Here is a 20,014-nt window from a genome sequence, read left to right as displayed (position 1 = left end):
TAATAAAGTGGCCAGTGAGTGGAAGCGCAAGGTAGGTGTTTCTAATAAAGTGGCCAGTTAGTGGAAGCACAAACTGGGTGTTTCTAATAAAGTGGCCAGTTAGTGGAAGCTTACAGTAGGTGTTTCTAATAAAGTGGCCAGTTAGTGAAAGCACAAGGTTTATGTTTCTAATAAAGTGGCCAGTGAGTGGAAGCACAAGGTAGGTGTTTCTAATAAAGTGGCCAGTGAGTGGAAGCACAAGGTAGGTGTTTCTAATAAAGTGGCCAGTTAGTGGAAGCACAAGGTAGGTGTTTCTAATAAAGTGGTCAGTGAGCGGAAGCACAAGGTAGGTGTTTCTAATAAAGTGGCCAGTGAGCGGAAGCACAAGGTAGGTGTTTCTAATAAAGTGGCCAGTTAGTGGAAGGACAAGGTAGGTGTTTCTAATAAAGTGGCCAGTTAGTGGAAGCACAAGCTACGTGTTTCTAATAAAGTGGCCAGTGCAGTTCAACTACTCGGTCCGCAGGTGGCGACAGGAGGACTAAAACAGTCCAACACCAGCATTCAGAGAAGAAGGGCGAGCAGCAGCGCTGGAGCTCTGACAGGTCGGTAAAAGTTCCTCAAAAAAACAGTTTTAGGGTTAAAATAAAAGTTTTAATCCTCATATAATTTTGTAGACAGTCCGGTCTGTCTTCAGCTACCGAGAACAGCGCGCTGGAGGAAATACTCGCCTAAACCTGGAGCTCAGTGTTCGGTGTTCAGCCAGGCAGCCGAACAGTGACGTTAGCAGCGATGCTAAATCATCCGAGTGTTTACACAAAAACTGAAGTTCTGTTTGTTAAAATAGCGAAATGATCACATTCGTTGCGCTGTTTTTATCATTCGTGGCGGCTTTATCGGTAGCCTGTACGAGGCTGAACTTGGCTTGTTCGAATTATCCGTCCCACCTTAAGTGATGCAGCAGTTACGTGTTACTGCTGCACCATTTAAGGTGGAACGGAAAATTCGAACAGCATGTCAACTTCAGCTTCGTTTATTGTCTGTTCGCTCAGAACATCCAGCAGATATCATGGTGGACGTTTATTATTATTATTATTTTGAATTCTTTTGGTCCAAAAAATAAAAAATAAAGACTTAAACGCAGAAAGGAATTAGGAACTAAAATGGAACTGAGGAAAAATAATCTACTTTCCTCACTGATATTATCACTCTAAAATAGATGGTTCTTCAAGGGTTCTTTAGTAAAGACAGTGGTCCTATATAGAACCACCAACACTCAAAGAACCACTTGCATGCTTAAAGGGTTCTTTGAGTGGTGAAATGGTTCTTCAGATTGGTGGAGAATGTGCTGTGTATGGTTCAATAAAGCACCGAAAAGGGTTCTACTCAGGCGCGTACACAATAGAAAGAACCCTTTTTGGTGCTTCGCAGAACTATTTTCAAAAAGGTTCTATATAGAACCATTTACAACACGTTCTCCATCAATCAGTTTGGAAATAAAACATTTCAAGTGTTCTTTAGTAAAGACAGTGGTTCTATATAGAACCAAGAACACCCAAACTCTTTGCGCAATGCTTAAATGGCTCCTCAGATTGAGAATATATGGTTCTTGAAAATACCTGTTTGAAAGTGGTTCCACATAGCACCAAAAAGGGCTCAAGCTTATAACTGCAGCAGAACCTTTTTGGTGCTATATAGAACCATATTCACACTCTCCATCAGTCTGAATAACCTTTTCACCATGCAAAGAACCATTTAAACAGGCAAATGGATCTTTGAGTGGTCTTGGTTGTGTGTAGAGCTCTTGTCTGTACTAAAGACCCATCCTTTTTACGAGTCTACTTGCGCACTAAGGGTGGTCAATATTATGATATTTTATCATAATCGCAATAAATTATGTCACAATATGCTTTTCTAAGAATATCGTGGATATCATCAGTACGTAAACACTGAATAACTACGTTTCACCATAAAGTGAAGTATTTAGGTCTGTTTAACTGGATTTAGTGCAGCTCAGTTTGTAAAACCTTGCATAAAAGTTGTAGTTGTAGATTTATTGTTATGCCTCCATGTTTGTAGGCAACGTTAAATTCACTCTGCAGTGCAGTGTCAGTTTGTTATGAGATAATAAAGCCATAACTGATCACGCAAAGGCAGTAAAAAAAAAATTTGTTTTGGGAAAACTCAGTTTAAAACAAGTTTTTAAGGCTTATTAATCAATACACTTCAGTGTTTTGCTATAATTTCATTTGTTACTGCAGCAGTAAGTAGAAGCTGAAATTCAAACAGGTGAGATTTCCTGCTACGTTAGTATTTCCACATCCCAAACCGCAAACTAGCTCACTAAATAGTGTGTAATAATAGTGCATATCCCATTAGAAGTGTGCTCATTAGTGCAGTAGGTGAGGTACAGAAGTGTGTGGTTTGGGACGCGGCATTAGATCAGCCAGTGAGACGCGATCAACAGCTGCTCTGCTGTGCTGCTCGTTAGCTGCTCGTTAAACACCTCCAAGAGAAAAGGCTGTGTTCAAGTGAACCTACTGTGTGCTGCACACTGCGTCAGTATGTCGCTGCTGATCTCCGTTCTTTTTTTCGTTTTTCACTTTTTGACATAATTTGAAAATGCTTGCTTTTCTTTGCATAGTGTGTTGATTTTATGATGAATGGACCAAAAGAAATGGCCCAGAATCATCAGAAAAAAGTCTGGTTCCATTGACTTACATTAAAAGTAAAGTATGTTTTTTCTTTCTCCTGTAAAGTTACCATTTTGGAGGTTTTGGTCCGACAGCAGTGATACGTGCCGTACTAAAAGACAGGGCACGACTGGACCTCCAACATCAGGGACTGAGCCAATCGGATCGTTTCAACACCCCGCCCCATTTTTCTCAGCCCTTTGATCCCTGCTTAGCAACATATGTTCATATTTCGGTGGAGAGATGAGCCTGAGGGACCTAAAATACGCCCCGTACTATGACAGACAGCAGAACGCTGTTTTCTGTGTGTCTCCAAAGCCATAAATAAACTCTAAAACTGTCAGCTGTGGATTGGTCAGTGTGGTAAACCTGTGTGGTTGCCAAACACACCTGTTTTCCTCCATTGGTGAGTCATTTCGTTTTCATCACAGTAGTAATATGACTTTGTTTGGCTGAATAATAATCAGTGTGACTCCACACGGGAGCCTGAAGAGCAGGAGCTGAGCGGATCGTTCAGCTGCGTTACCCTGCGTTCACACCGGCAGCGTCGCGACGTGACAAAAAGGTCATTTATTTTCAGTGAGAGCTGCGATTTCTGGCGTCAGGAGGCGGCGCGAATGTTGGCGACGCAAAGTGGGCGGAGTTAGTGACACGACAAAGTTCAGCGGATTTTAACATTATGCAAATAAGGAGTAAAGCGACGTGGCGACCACCAATAGGAATTTTAGCATTGAACAGTGTAGTACGCGTCTCCGCCACTGTGAAACCGTGCGTTCGCTCTTTGGTTCCTAGATAATTGTTCCTACTAGAGGTGGAATAATGGCGGCGGCGCAAATACAGTGCATCCCAATTCAGGGGCTGGACCCTTCGAAGGATGCGGTCTATGAAGGCGTGTCCTTCAAAGGATGCTTAGACCCACGAAGGCTGAACCGAAATGAGACGGTCTGCTCTATGGCAGATTTCCTGTTTGTGTCACAGCACCACTGTTCCCGCTATAATCACATAATCTGACACAGTGACCATCGCGAAAGAAAACATTGTGCATTCTGATCCCAGCATTGCGCTGCGTTTTCACTGCTCCGGCACGTCAGCGCACAGCTGTCCCGTTCATTTTCCATGGAAAACGTTGATTCTGCCAGGTGCATGATGGGTCTGACGTGTCAAAGTTGAGTGGAGCTGAACTTTTTGCGAAAGAATCCGGCCAGCGCGATGCGTCTGCCCAATCAGGAGGCAGCTGGTGTTTGCGTGATTCATGTCTGCAGCTCAAGGTACGAGAGGCAGCCGAAGTCGAGTGCCGTAGATCATCACAGCCGTGAAGTTACTTCGCGATAACTCACTCCCTCTCGTGTTCTGTTGCTTAAATATGTCGCTGTAGTCGGAAGAAAACCTCGTATCTCCAAAATGGCAACTTTACAGGAGAAGGAACAAACATACTGTACTTGAAATTTACAGACAATCGAAAGAGACACAAGCATTTTCAAATTGTCAAAAACTGAAAAACAAGAAAAATGGAGATACAAGGTTGTATATGTGTATGTATATATGTATATATGTATATGTATGTGTATATATATATATATATATATATATATATATAAAACACAATTTACCTCCAAATTTTGAAAATCAGAGCAAGAAAACGATCAGTTGAATGATAATAAACGGAAATGACTGATGTTGACTGCGAGTGGTAACGAATGACCTTAAGGCCTCAGCGGAGACGACGTTCTCCTGGCTTCAGCAAGCAACGTGACGTAATTGTGGATAAAACGAACAACCGCAGACGTCTGGGCGAACTCCGTGGATGAAGACACTACGCAAGAAAGCCTGTGATTGGTCAGTAAACAGAGGCGTGCCATTAAACAAAGATTTGCGGATCTTTGTTTCACAGGAAGTGGCCGAGACACAGATTTTCACTGTTAAACACGCATTTATTAAATGGTCAATGAATACGTCCTAAATGTAAGATGTCAAGTCTGTTATTCAGTAGTACTAACTAACACTAAGCACCAAAACATGCAGGTTATCTTATATTTAGGTTCACGAGAGGACGAGGCTGAAGTCGGCTGCCTATTCACCAGCTACTTGTTTCAATTTTCACGTTCCACCTTAAATGGTGGCACCATTCTGGACTTGCACGTCACCATAGTTAGAACTGTGAACGAATCATTTTTCCAGCAGTCATGAAACCTATCATACACTGTCATAGCGCCACCTGCTGTAGTGGAGCATCTGCGACAGGCAAAACAAAACCGCAAAAAGTGTGTGAGCATGTAAGCTCGCAGAGGTGCTTAACAACCTTCACAAGCTGAGCGCTTAAATCCTAATCTTTCCCATCTAACCTTATTAATGTTTTGGAAAATAATAGCTTAATGATGCTTACTATGTAAAAATAGAAGCATTAATTACATAAATATTGGCTTGGCAAGTCTGTGTTTAGATTAGATTAATTTAGATTAGATTAGTTTTGGAAAATATTAGCTGAATGGTGCCTACGATGTTGACGTTCTGATTATTTAAAAAAAAAGAAGCATTACTTACATAAATATTGGCTTGGCAAGACTAAGTTTCAATTGGATTTCACAGGAAACTCCCTCATAACACCCACATGCGGCCAACTGACAGGAGAGGATGTGTTCATGTCCGTCGACACGCCAGAGCAGCGTAAATGCCCACAGTAGCAAAATAGACAATCTTAGGTTCTTTGGAGCTTCTTACTTTTTAACCGTCAAACACATACGGCCAGTTTAGTCTGTAACTAGACAGCAATAACAGCAGTAAATCACCTCTGAAAGTCCCTTTTAGTCCAGACTTCTGCATAATCAGTCTCGGGAAACCTGCTGTTACATTTAAGGGACAATATGTCACAGATACCTTACAGGAATTCAGCAGTTCAGATAAATATGAGTAAGATTAGTGTATATATGAGACTCACAGGCTGTTTTTCCAGTAAACTCATGGCCTCTGTTTGTAAACAGCATCCAGAGGAGTCGCTGGCCGTGGCTGATTAGCCGCTGCTGTGTTTGGGAACATGCAGTCGTCGCTCGGCGGTGATTAGCTCGCGTTAGACGGAGCCACAGAACGTGTTTTGTTCTTTAAGCTCAGATATCTGTAAATCCCATGGCCACTCTGCTCTCAGGGCCTCTGCAGTGGCGTAAAACCTTTGTCCTGAAGATGTAGGCTGTGCATTATTGATCAGTGGCCTTTGGTCAGAGGACTTCAAAGACATTAGCACCCCAGAACTGACCTCCACATCTGATCACTAGGGCTCAGATAAGATCAGAACTCAAATTAGATTTTTTTCCCCTTATTTGTTAGTGAGATAGTCAGATGTTCTGATTTTAAATGCATGATGGTGCAAAACATCGTATGGGTGCACTTTGTAGTTCTGCAGTTCCAGACTGTAGTCCATCTGTTTCTCTGATACTTTGATACCCTGTTCTTCAGTGGTCAGGACCCCCATGGACCCTCACAAAGCAGGTACTACTTGGGTGGTGGGTCATTCTCAGCACTGCAGTAACACTGACGTGGTGGTGGTGTGTTAGTGTGTGTTGTGCTCGTCTGAGTGGATCAGACACAGCAGTGCTGCTGGAGTTTTTAAACACCTCAGTGTCACTGCTGGACTGAGAATAGTCCACCAACCAAAAATATCCAGCCAACAGCGGCCTGTGGGCAGCGTCCTGTGACCACTGATGAAGGACTAGAGGATGACCAACACAAACTGTGCAGCAGCAGATGAGCTATCGTCTCTGACTTTACATCTACAAGGTGGACTGACATGGTAGGAGTGTCTAAAAGAGTGGACAGTGAGTGGACACAGTGTTTAAAAACTCCAGCAGCACTGCTGTGTCTGATCCACTCGTACCAGCACAACACACACTAACACACCACCACCACGTCAGCGTTACTGCAGTGCTGAGAATGACCCACCACCCAAGTAGTACCTGCTTTGTGAGGGTCCATGGGGGTCCTGACCACTGAAGAACAGGGTAACAAAGTATCAGAGAAACAGATGGACTACAGTCTGTAACTGTAGAACTACAAAGTGCACCTATATAGTAAGTGGAGCTGATAAAATGGACAATGAGCATAGAAACAAGGAGGTGGTCAGAATGTTATCCTGGATTGGTGTAGATAATAATGTCTTACAAATGTATCTAATTTGGTTCTTTAAGTGGTTCTGCTGTGAAAACTTTTAACCGCTTTTTTTTTCCCAAGAGTTCTTTAGTAAAGGGAATGGTTTTATTTAGACATATGAACATTTAAAGAACCTTTTGCATGCTTAAATGGTTCTTTGCATTGTGAAATGATTCTATAGATTGATGAAACGTTTTGAAAATGGTTCTATATAGCACTAAAAACACTCTTTTGTTACAGGATTAACATTGTAACTCATGGTTCTAAATAGACTACTAAAGAGCGCTTGTTTTTTTTTTTTAACGTGTGTAATACCGTTAGCTGAGGTGAAAACAGACGATTAAAACTATATCACTGCTGCCGGAAAACAAACCAAGTAGCTTCATTTTTATTTTTATTTATTTATTTAAAAGTTCATGATGAATAGACCATAGGGATCTTATTCCATTAACCTCCATTCAAAATTAAGAACGTCTTCTTCTGTAAAGTTACAGTTTTGGATATACAGGTTTTGTTCTGTTAGCAGTGACATAAAAATACCGTACAAATCGGAATATCTGATTTGCCTGAAAGGCCCTTTTACTGTGCTTTTCCGCACCTGCCAGACCTGACCAACACTGAACCGCATTAGAGCTGGTAGCGAGAGCTAATCGATTTGGGAAAAATATCTAATTATGATTTTTCTGAGTAATATTGTGAGTGTGATTTCAGTTGCAATTATTTTCTATAAATTAAAGTTCAGGCCTGTTTTTTTGGCCAATAAAACCAGAATATCCACTTTTTCTAGATTGAGGTTTGACGCCTGAGTGGAGTGAGCTGTGGTGATGATGTCACAACACATGGGGCTTTGGCTGCCTCTGATTGGTCTAACTCAGTTCACAAGCTCTGTGTTATTAGGTTAAATTTCCCCTCTTAAAACTTGAGACAACGTTGTTGATGATGATGACTGTAATATAAAAAATTGCAGCTCTTGCGATTTGAAAATTCTCCCTTTTTTTGTGTGATTTTCAATATAGAAGCGGTTAATCGTTCAGTAGTAGGAAAATGAGATGTGAAATGTCCTGGTGTTCAGTTTGCCTGACATTCCTTCACTGGTATGCAGAGAATGCAGTAGCCTGCAGTTCTGTCCACAGCGACAGTGAGGATTCCTCTTTAAAGGTCACGACCTTCACCCTGCTTCGCCTGCCTTTCTGAAAAATACATCAGAAGCTGTTTACCAGCTCTGGCAGCAGCTTTTGGCTGTGGAGACTGTTTATAAACGCTTAACGTTAAAAAACATTAAAACAGTCATCTGAAGATAAACGTTTACATAAAAAATTAACAATGTTTTTCTGAAACTGAAAGAAAATGACACTGATTGTGCAACATTGAGCTCCTCTGGGCTGTGTGCATGGCTGGGCTTCACCTGTGTGAGAACTGATAACGAGTAGCTGTATGGGAAGCAAATCCGGCCAAAAAAGGAATTAAAATTAAAACGGTAAAATGTAAACACAAACCTCTTTTTACGATTTCTTTTTCCAAACATCTGTGCAAATATCCTGCCAAAATTGAAATGAAATACCTACATTTGCAGTTTCATTATTCACATAAGAACGAGTAATTTGTGACAAAAATAAAAATAAATGTAAAACAGCTATTTCATTTCATTTTAGTTGTTATTCTGGGTTTTCATGGCCGTATCTAAAATGGAAAAGCTAATAGAGAAAAGAAAATCCAAGCTTCGCTTTGGCTTTTCTTCATGAAATGCAGAATACGTGTCAAAACTAAAATCAAAAAACAGTATTCACGTTCTTTTTTTTTTTTTCATAGCAATCGGCTGCATATCTGACAAAAGGAAAATGGATAAATCAACAGTAAAGTTACAGTTTGTGATTCAGTTTTCGGCATCGACGCGCTTTAAGTGTCAGAATGAAAAGGCATGTTCATTTCACACTTTGCTTTTTCATTTTCAAACTGACCGACATGCAAATATATGTTATTTAGCACTAGGCGGCACTACCGGGTACATTTTTAGGACATCCTCAGACCTCAGAGTCAGAACGGCATCATTCCTCGGACTAAAGCACTTAGAATCTCGAGAAAAACCATCGTCAGGTCCCAAATCGGGTGAAACTGAACATCAGACCAAACGGCAGCTGTAGTTCTGGGTTGTTTACAAATGAAGCTTTAAAACCCAACAGTTTACAGCGTCACTCTGAGACTAAACACAGTGAACGTGAATCTGAGACTGTCTGAGTCAGAACCCTTCAGCTCTCCTCTCTTCACCTGATATCCAGCGCTCAGTAGCTGCCAAACCAGCTTCTCTTTAGGAGAGTTACGTCTTTTGGATCCTGGAAGTTTTTGTGGTCATTTGTGTAGAGGTCCACCTCTAAAAGCTCCCTCACGGATAGTTTTCAGAAGATTTTGGTCAAAATAGTCCCCAAAGAAAACTTTCAGATTTTCCACTATTTTCCATCATCAACATATAAACTCCATATAAACTCAGAAGACTCGTGTAGGTTCACTGGTGGTTCTGGATAGTAAATAAAATGTCTATATCTGTGTTGTAGTCATGGCGACCCCTGGTTCCTATCACCACCACTGTAAAGACATCTGAACCATTTCACACCAAACCACCCTGAATCACTCTGATTACACCTCACTGAGCACCGTTTATGGGCACTGAAACCCAGAGACAAAGTGCACTTGGCCAAAAAAATCTGTATAAAACGTCTTCATGATGTCATGATGTTATTTTTTCCATATCGTCTCTTGACCGGCGGTCCACGCTTACCTTTACTGGCAAGAGGTGCGTTAAGGATCCACGTGAGAAACGTCGCTAACCTGCTGCGGAGTCTTTACTTTTAATTTTTGTCCAGCTTCAGGCGTCTCAAACGTCGCCTTCACAAAAGTAAGGAATACATATCACTGTTTAAACAGCCAGACGGGTTCCTGAGCGCTAAGCAGTGGCGTTAGCCTGCTTTTTACATTTCCTTGTGGACTTTTATAAGCTTTCCATTTAAAAATGGGTAGTTAAACGTATAGAAAACAGCCTGCCGTGTCGCATCCTTACCCTCACCCACCCAGAGAGATAAGATAAGAACTTTAAATGAGCTTTATGTGATCTCCATAGATATGCTCAGCAGTTCCAGAGCAGCAGTCTGTATAGTGCTCAGTATAAATGTATGCACTGATGCATCTAAGTGGGAGTTTCCCTCCATAATGCAGTGTGTGAGATGTAATCAAGTGATTCCGAGTGGTTTGGTATGAAATGGTTCAGATGTCTTTACAGTGGTGGTGATAGGAACCAGGGGTCGCCATGACTACAACACAGATATAGACATTTTATTTACTATCCAGAACCACCAGTGAACCTACACGAGTCTTCTGAGGTTATATGGAATGTTGATGATGGAAAATAGTGGAAAACCTGAAATAATAAGTTTTCTTTGGGGACTATTTTGCCTCACAGCGCCCTGCATGTATCCCTCCACCATGAATGGAGTTTAAGTTCTCTAAACTATCATAAAACAGTGTCTCAGTCATCAGGCAGTGAATTCATAACCATTTCATGTAGGAACTTTCTGTGAGGGAGCTTTTAGAGGTGGACGTCTGGTTCCTATCACCACCACTGTGAACAGTTCTGACTCGGTAAGTTTATCTAGAACAGAGCATTAGAGATCAGGATGAAAAACGCTGGAGTGTCCCTTTAATGTGTGTGTGTGCTGCAGGTTAGGCCCAGGGATGCCTAAGAAGTTCCAGGGTGAGAACTCCAAGTCTGCGGCTGCCAGGGTGCGGAAGGCGGAGGCCAAAGCTGCCGCTGATGCCCGAAAACAGCAGGAGCTGGAGGACGCACTGTGGCAGGAGAGCGACAAACACGTGCTGAAGAAAGAGCAGAGGAAGGTGAGAGAGATCCAACCAGTGATGAGAACCCCCATTCATATACAGTCATATTACTGTATTACATCATTAAGAAGACCCCGTCTCCATGTTGGTGGGTGAGCTGTAGCTCTGACTGTGCTCTGATGGAGCTCGTCTCACCACCGTTACTGCAGATACAGCCCTGCAGGAGGATAAACACCAACAACACAGACCAGAATGACCACAAACACATGAACAGATATGTAGATGCTTTAAATTCAGTCTCCAGAAAACACTACGAGGAGATCAGCTGATTGGTGGATCCGTATAACCTGCACATCTCCAGAGTTCAGAACATTCCAGTGTGAGAGATTTTATAAAAACTAATAAAAGTGGACCAAAACTGAAAAGATTAAAGAATAAACTCATACAATATAAAGCTGAACAACAACATTTATTTCTATAGCGCTTTTTACTGCTAGTGTTGTCTCAAAGCAGCTTTACAGGAAAGCAGTTTAGGAAGGATCAAAAGAATAAAAAAGAAAATAAATAAGAAAATAAGAAAATAAAATAAAAGCTTCTTATTGACCAGCTTCTCATTTGGATTTTCTGTTCCACCTTAAAAGGAGCTGCAGTTACACTGAGGCGCCTTACACGAAGAATGAATTACGAAAGTTGGTGAATACGAAGCAACATCAGCTTAATAAATACATTAATTTACCTAAAAAAATGTATTAATTCAGCTCAATAAATGTATTAAATTAACTCAATAAATGCATCAATATGCCTCAATAAATGTATTAATATGCCTCAATATATTCATTAATATGCCTCAATATACCTCAATAAATGCATCAGTTTATCTCAATAAATGTATTAATACACCTCAATAAATGCATCAATATACCATAATAAATGCGTTAATTTACCTCAATAAATTTTTTAATTTACCTTACATGTTTTAATTCACCTCAATACATTTGTTGTGTTATGTATTAGTTTACCTCAATTAAAGCTCCTTAATCAACAAACCCCTCAAACTTTCTCTTGGAGGTGTTTAACGAGCAGCACAGCAGAGCAGCTGTTGAACGCGTCTCACTGGCTGATCTAACGCCGCGTCCCAAACCACACACTACTGTACTTCACCCACTGCACTAATGAGTGCACTATCATAAAACAGTGTCTCAGTCATCAGGCAGTGAATTCATAACCATTTCATGTAGGAACTTTCTGTGAGGGAGCTTTTAGAGGTGGACGTCTGGTTCCCATCACCACCACTGTGAACAGTTCTGACTCAGTAAGTTTATCTAGAACAGTGTTTCACTCTGAACCACTCTGATTACAGCTTAAAAGGTTAATTATGTTGGAAATTTGAAAATGTGTTTGAATTCCCCTTTAAAATTACATTAGGTAGTCTGAAGGGCTGAATTAGTACCTGTAAAAATCTGCAGTTTATAATTTGTCCACACGGTGGCGGTGAATACTTTTCTGCAGGGCCCGATGATCAAACATGTTCAGATCACAGTCATCTTAAAACTTTCTGCACTGTGAAAGCACTGATTTGGTTTTATTCTCATAAATATTAATAATAATATAATATTAATTTTCCAAATAATGTGTGTATTTCCATCCGGTACACTCTTAAAATAGATGGTTCTTTTGTGAAGAAAATGGTTCTATCTAGCACCAAAAAATGTTCCTCTGTTGTTACTATGTCAAGCTTGTAACAATAGAAGAAACCTTTTTGGTGCTAGATAGAACCCTTTTCAAAAAGGTTCTGTATAGGACCATCTACAGCACATTCTCTGTTAATCTGAAGAACGCTTTCAGGATGCAAAGAACCTTTTAATAATGTAAAGGATTCTTTGAGTGTTCATGGTTCTATATAGAACCATTTTCTTTTTTGAGGACAGAGAAAAATGTTCTTTTTTTTTTTTAAGTTCTTCAAGGCTTTGCTTATACAGGCAATGGTTCTGTATAGAACCATCAACACTCAGAGAACCCTTTGCATGATTAAAGAGTTCTTTGCAATGTCAAATAGTTCTTCAGATTGGTGGAAAACGTGTTGTATATAGTTCTGTATAGCACCAAAATGGGTTCTTCTATTGTTACAAGCTTGACAAAGTAACCACAGTAGAACCCTTTTTGGTGCTATATGGAACCATATACAACACATTTGCCATCAATCTAAAGAACTGTATTACCAAGCGGAGAACCATTTAAGCGTGCAAAGGGTTCTTTGAGTGTTTATGGTTCTACATAAAAGTACTTTCTTTACTAAAGAACCCTTGAAGAACTTTAGTAAACAAAATGGTTCTACATAGCATCGTAGTTCTTCTGATTGATAGAAAATGTGCTGTAGATGGTTCTATGTAGCACTTAAAAGTGTTCTACTCTTACAAGCTTGATATCGTCACAATAGCAGAAGCCATTTGGTGCTGTAAAGAACCCTTGGAGAACCATCTTTTTTAAGAGTGGGATATGAGCCAGTTATTATGTATTGCTGCAAACGTTTAGAACCATATATGTCTGTTCTGGAGTTATAATTAAATTAGTCTCTTATCTCTTAATTAAAGAACATTGGTTTAGTTTTTAGTGTTTCTGCTGCTCATTTTGCCTGTAAGTGCTGCAGTGCTGCTGTCAGACACTAGAGGTCACTGTAAGGCTGGTATATTCAGCTCTCTTTACTTATTAGTGACCACTGGGAGGCGCTGGAGACTGTTCTCCACTCTGCTCTATGTTCTGTCTGCCCTGACTGCTGCCAGTTCTGGAGATGCACTGATTATTGATTACCCAGCTTAACCGTTACAGACCCGCTTTTAAGTAGTGTCACTGTTTGGCTGTTTGTTACAGCGCATTGTTTGAAGTCAGGGAGAAATAAGAGACGTTTATGTGGTTCTATGTTGATGTTCAGATCAAACTAGAGATTAAATAATATGAAAAATGTAATATCATGGTGACCTGAATCACGGTCATCAGTGTTATTGCAGTGTTGTTAAAATGTGCTGATGGAGGAAAGAAAGTGGTTCTGTATAGAACCATGAACACTCAAAGATCCATTTGCATGACTAAACGGTTCTTTGTGTCATGAAAACGTTATTTAGATTGGTATAGAATGTGCTGTAAATGGTTCTGTACAGAACCTTTTTGAAAGCGGTTATATATAATCAACAAAATATTGTCATATATTGTTTCAAGCTTGACATCGTAACTACAGTAGAACACCTTGAACACGTTCTCCATCAATCTGAGGAACCATATCACGATGCGTAGAACTCTTTATTCATGGTTATGTTAATAGTGACATTTTACACTCATTGTCCATTTTATCAGCTCCACTTACTATATAGGTGCACTTTGTAGTTCTACAGTTACAGACTGTAGTCCATCTGTTTCTCTGATACTTTGTTGGCCCCCTTTTACCCTGTTCTTCAGTGGTCAGTGGTCATGCTTAAATGGTCACCTGGCTTACATAAACACATCGCTGCTGTCGGAAGAAAACCTTGTGTCTCTGTTTTTGATGTTTTTCAGTTTTGGACATGATTTGAAAATACCTGTTGCCCTTTACATTGTGTGTACATTTCATGATGAATGGAGTAAAAGAAACTGCCAGAAAAGTCTGGTTCCATTGACCTGCATTAACAGTAAAGTAGGTTTTTTCCTTCTCCTGTTAAGTTACCGTTTTGGAGATACGAGGTTTTCTTCCATTATGGCCTCTAATTCCAGCAGAAGAGGTAAAGCAGCTCATTCTCCTATATGATTGATCTTTCAGCCCTGCATCACAGCCACTACAGTCCATGTTTAGCTGCTGAGGTTGTTGCAATAACAGTAGATCCTCTCTGATATGTCCTCTAGCACCCCCTTCAGGACTGAGTGTTTACAGTGCACTGGTGTATGTATACTTGCCTTGAGTCTGTTAAAGGCCTAATGCATCTGATCAGCCAGTCAAGGCCTTCTGAAGAAGTTGAGATGTGTCAGATTATGGTTCGAACTGCACTCAGCAGGAAGCTAGATTTCACCTCTCTCTCTCTCTCTCTCTCTCTCTCTCTCTCTCTCTCTCTCTCTCTGTCTGTCTGTCTGTCTGTCTGTCTGTCTCTCTCTCTCTCTCTCTCTCTGTCTCTCTCTCTTTCTCTCTCTCTCTCTTTCTCTCTCTCTCTCTCTCTCTCTCTCTTGCTTGCTCTCTCTCTCTCTCTCTCTCTCTCTCTCTCTCTCTCTCTCTCTCTGTCTCTCTCTCTGTATAGCCGTTTCCCTGGAGAAGCTGTATTTAGCTCTGAGATGTGCTTGTGATGTCTTTGATTGGCCCGGTGGTCTTTGCTGTGAGTGCTGCGCTTTGACGGGACTCTTTCATCTGAGCGCTTTGCTGTGATTGGCCTTTTTATAGATTTTATAAGCCTCGGTTGGTCAGTGTGTCAGACCTTTACTGTGATTGGTCCGTTTTTGTTTGCTGTTGGCTGGATATGTTTATCCTTCTCTGATTGGACTTTTATGGCTTCTGCTGTTTCATTTAAAAAGCCTCTATAATGTTCATATGATCCACACAGTCACTCTGACAGACTGTAATACACTACAGGAAGTGTAGGGGGCGATATGGCTTCAACTGTTTCATTTAAAAAGCTCTATAATGTTAATATGATCCACACAGTCACTCTGACAGACTGTAATACACTACAGGAAGTGTAGGGGGCGATATGGCTTCAACTGTTTCATTTAAAAAGCTCTATAATGTTCATATGATCCACACAGTCACTCTGACAGACTGTAATACACTACAGGAGTGTAGGAGGGCGATATGGCTTCTACTGTTTGATTTAAAAAGCTCTATAATGTTGATGTGATCGACATTGAAGGGTTGAATGATTTGGGGTAAATAACTAATGGCTGTGATTTAAATTGCGATTACTTTCTGACCATGAAGACCAGCATATCCAGTTTTTTGGCTTCAGGCTTGAATGCTGCACCAGTTAGTTATCATGTACAAAGCACACTGCTTCTGGTTCATCTAACTCATCTACACGCAGTTCAAGATCCGTGTTACTGGGTTAAATTTCCCCACTTTAAACTTACTAAAACATTATCGTTGATAATGTGGGCTATAATTAAAACTGTGGCTGTTGTGATTTGAACACTGCACACTTTAAAACTGCGATTTTATCATACATATGATTCATCTTTCAGCCCTGCATCACAGCCACTCTTACAGACTGTGCTACACTAACGGAAATGTAGCTGGTCAATTTTACCTGATATGATCGACCATCTGAAATATATCAGTCAGGCTCTAATTGATCCATGTCTATTATGTTATCTGTACAGTCTATCCGTTTCCTCTCCCTGTCTTTGATGCATTATTGAGTATGTGGTGGCAGAGGGCTGTGAGAGCACAGCTGGCAGGTTTCTCTGGTGTTTTAAGTGGAGTGCGTGTAGCTCCACACTGTTCCTGTCATCCTGTTTCTGTTGGACTCCGTCACCTGATCCTTCACTGGGCCGCTGCCCCACGATGCCCAGCGCTGCCAGGGCTGCCACTTTACTAATTAAATACCGCACACTAAACTGCTGCTACTTTCCATGACCGATACAGCTGAAATTTCTGTGCAACAAATGATTTCTTTTCATGATCCATCTGTCAGAGTGACTGTGTGGATCGTATGAACATTATAGAGCTGTTTAAATGAAACAGTAGAAGCCATATCGCCCCCTACACTTCCTGTAGTGTATTACAGTCTGTCAGAGTGACTGTGTGGATCATATGAACATTATAGAGCTTTTTAAATGAAACAGTAGAAGCCATATCGCCCCCTACACTTCCTGTAGTGTATTACAGTCTGTCAGAGTGACTGTGTGGATTAAATCGGCATTGTAGAGCACTATTCTTTTTATATTTATTATTATTTTTTTGCGTTATAAACATGGTGAGCTTTCTCCAGCCCCATCGTCTCATCTGCACCAGAAACACTCAGGTTCCTCTCTGTGATGTGGGAAGGTGCTGTCTGTTCGGAGTCCTGGGATTCGGTGAAATTGAGGCCTTTTGGATGTAATTTGGGCTGCGTGCGTCTCCGGGGGAAGAACACACCTCGATGGTAATAATAATATCTGTGTTAGTGTGGCACCGGACCCTCAGGAGCTTCTCTCCAGCTCAAGGTGGAATCGCTTTGTGTTTTTTATGTATTTTTTTATGTTTTCACTCTCCTGAAACTGCTGTTCCCAGATGTGTGAACAGCGATTTCCTCTGTAGCCCTAGGGCTGCAAAGATCACTGTAATGGTGAACACGCCACCGTAGAGCTGGGCGATATGACAATATTCATCATTATTGTGATAAATTCTATTATAATATGCCACAGTGTGCTTTTCTGGGAATATTGTGGATATCGTCAGTGTTTAAAATCACTCCCCGACCGCTTGTTTGATTTAAAAGAGCTTAATTAGTCCTGTGGATTTAGTGCAGCACTGTGTGTGAAATGTTGAGCACAAATAATTGGATTAATACACTTTAAAAATAATGTGTTAAAGAACTTGTGTTACCCATTTTAACACTATTGTGTCATAGTGTTCTCTTTGTTAAATGAGTTAAATCAATGTGTCATTCGTAACTGGTTACAGAAAAAAAGCAACACAAAATGTTACCCGATGGCCACCGTAGGTTCTACTGCACGCTTGGAAAGGGAGGGGTGAGGGAGAAGGATTCAGCTGGTTGCAATCTGCAACCTCACCACTAGATGCCACTAAATCTTACACACTGCACCTTTGAACAAGCTTTTGTTTTTCCTAAATTGTAGTGTTGATATTCATGAACATCCATTGAGCGGTAGCTTAATGCAGAGAGCCTATATTGCCCCCTACGCTTCCTGTAGTGTATTACAGTCTGTTTACTTAGATGTCTGTTTTTTTTCCTATAATACTTGACTTTAGCCAGGTATTACATTTCTTTGGTGAATGTGCAGCTAAGCTCTCTGAAAGCTCGAGAGTGAGAGTGTTAGCATGCACGATATTGATGAAAATAAGTCCTTAAGCCAAGCTTTGTATTGGAAAAATCAAACTTGGTAAAACTTAAGATATGAAAACGCATTTGAAGAATTTGCACAGGTTTTAATCAACCATTCTGTAACTCCCGATTTTCCAGTGTACATAGATTTTAAGGGTCATGTTGGGGCTACCGGAGTTTGCCTGTTCTCCCCGTGTCTGCGTGGGTTTCCTCCGGGTACTCCGGTTTCCTCCCACAGTCCAAAGACATGCAGTCAGGCCGATTGGACATGCTAAATTGCCCCTAGGTGTGAATGTGTATGTCTGTCTGTCTGCCCTGTGATGGACTGGCGACCCGTCCAGGGTGTATCCTGCCTTCCGCCCAATGACAGCTGGGATAGGCTCCAGCACCCCACCGCGACCCAGAAGGATAAGCGGTTTAGATGATGGATGGATGGATGGATGTTGGGGCTACCACTTGGGGGCGCTACACACAGCACAGGTTGAGAATCACTGCTTTGTCCGTACCACAGTGCTGAGTGGTGGAGTGTGAAGGAGAACGTCCTTCGCGTTAATGGCTTGTGTTTCTAATCTCTGTAGATTTTGATGGTTGGCATAAATACACAGCCATGGAATTGAGGACACACAAGGCTTATTAAGGGACACAATAGGATACAGTATTTTCCTGTATTCCTTGCTGAGTTGATGACACGCAAAGCTGGGGCAGGATAATTTGGGCAAAATATCTATTTTTTTCTGACCGATATTGTGTCTGAGGCCTGTTTTTTGGCCAAGAACACCAGCATATCCACTCTTTCTGGTTTGAGACCTGAGCACTGAATAGACTGCCAGTTAGTTGTGGTTGTGATGTCACAGCACTTATATGTTTGGTTGCTTCTGATTGGTCTAACTCATTTATAGGCAGTTCAAGCTGTGTGTTATCGGGTTAAATTTCCCCACTTAAAACTTAGCACAACATTGATGATGTAGATTGTTATCAAAATTGCAGCTCTTCTGTTTTTGATATAAAAACAGGTTTTTGAATTTTGGCAGGAAAGAAAATGTTTTAAAATGAAAATGAAAGCCTTAAAATGTGTAAAATTCCTTAAATGTTTTGGAATTTGGTTTTAATGTTTTTTAAAGTGTTTGATTTTTTTATGTCACAATAAAATGGTCTTTATTTCTCTACTAATTCATGCTAAAGTGTTTAGATAGTGCTGTATTTATGATGGTAGAATGTCAGTGACAGTGGAGCAACAGCAGATTTTTTTTTTTGATGACTTAAAAGTCCTCTTTCATACCTTAAATAAAGAGTAGATACAGCTAAATTTTTACAGTGATAATTGCCAGCGATGCGGTCACCATGGCAACATTTCCATGGCTGCATGCTGCTGTTGCGTACTGCTATGAGGCACCATTTATTTTACTGGACAAGCTATAGGGGAGCAAGTTCCAAGGGAGGATTAACCCTTTATTGCACGGTGTTGCCTCAGGGCAACAAACTTATTCTCCTCACTTTACAATAACTTTATACATATTTAACGACAATGACAGGGTTAACAATAAAGGGCAGAGTTTTAGTAAGTCAATAAAAGCATGTACTTGGTCCTACTGTCTCTTAGTGGACACTTTTAAACCTCTTTTTTTAACATTCAGTATTTTTTTTTGTCATTAGAATTTACAGAAATATGTTTGTTGCCTAGAAGCAACCTTGTGCGGCAGTGGAATGGTTTTAGGGCGTCTATCATTTTGTCCCATTGTCGCACAATGTTGCCTTAAAGCAGCATGCACCAAAAGGACCCCTGCACACATTATAATTTAAAAAAATTGAATTAATCAGGTCAGTTTTATGCAAAAGTGAATCAAATATTTTTTTTTCAAAAATTCCTGTCGTAATGTGTGCAGTAGAGGGTTAAAATATTTAAAAATATTTAAAATGTTTATATGACACTAAATTGAGCGTTATATTGAGAGTCAAACATCCAGATTAAACTGTCTGAGCTTGGCCTAATATTCTGATGAGCTTGCGTGATTGACAGCCCTCCCGTCCTGCTGCCTGGCTGTCTGACCAAACAAACAGACGAGTGGACGTCCTTGAGAGCTCAGTCATGCTTGCTGGGTGCGAAGCTCTCGCTTGGTGTTTAGATTTCTCTCTCTAAGTTCCTCTGACTTGAACACAGAGACGACGAGAGGGAAACACAGTTTTGTTGAAGCTGTGTGGGCGGGGCAGACCACATCAGCCTTGTGATTGGTGGGGGCACTGCTGAAGTAAGCACTACCCAAGATTACAAACTCCTAGTTTACATCATGTTGTCAAAATCCAGTGATCATTTAGTGAACATTGGAAAGGTTTTCACAGCACGTACTAGGGATGGGCAATATGATGATATTTTATCGTTATTGTGATAAA

General features: G+C 40.7%; 1 protein-coding gene across 1 annotated transcript in view; it reads left to right on the top strand.

The window, feature by feature from the left end:
* The first annotated feature begins 528 nt into the window (after nucleotides 1-528).
* ccdc124 (coiled-coil domain containing 124) overlaps nucleotides 529-20,014 on the top strand; it is a 24,187-nt gene continuing 4,701 nt past the window's right edge. The window contains exons 1-2 of the mRNA XM_036579673.1: nucleotides 529-581; nucleotides 10,517-10,688. Of these exons, the coding sequence (XP_036435566.1) occupies nucleotides 10,530-10,688 (159 nt within the window). The 5' untranslated portion in view covers nucleotides 529-581; nucleotides 10,517-10,529. The remainder of the gene's footprint in view (nucleotides 582-10,516; nucleotides 10,689-20,014) is intronic.

Source organism: Colossoma macropomum, unplaced genomic scaffold (assembly GCF_904425465.1).
Source record: "Colossoma macropomum unplaced genomic scaffold, Colossoma_macropomum, whole genome shotgun sequence".
Lineage (NCBI taxonomy): Eukaryota > Metazoa > Chordata > Actinopteri > Characiformes > Serrasalmidae > Colossoma > Colossoma macropomum.
This window is presented reverse-complemented; position numbering and strand designations above follow the sequence as displayed.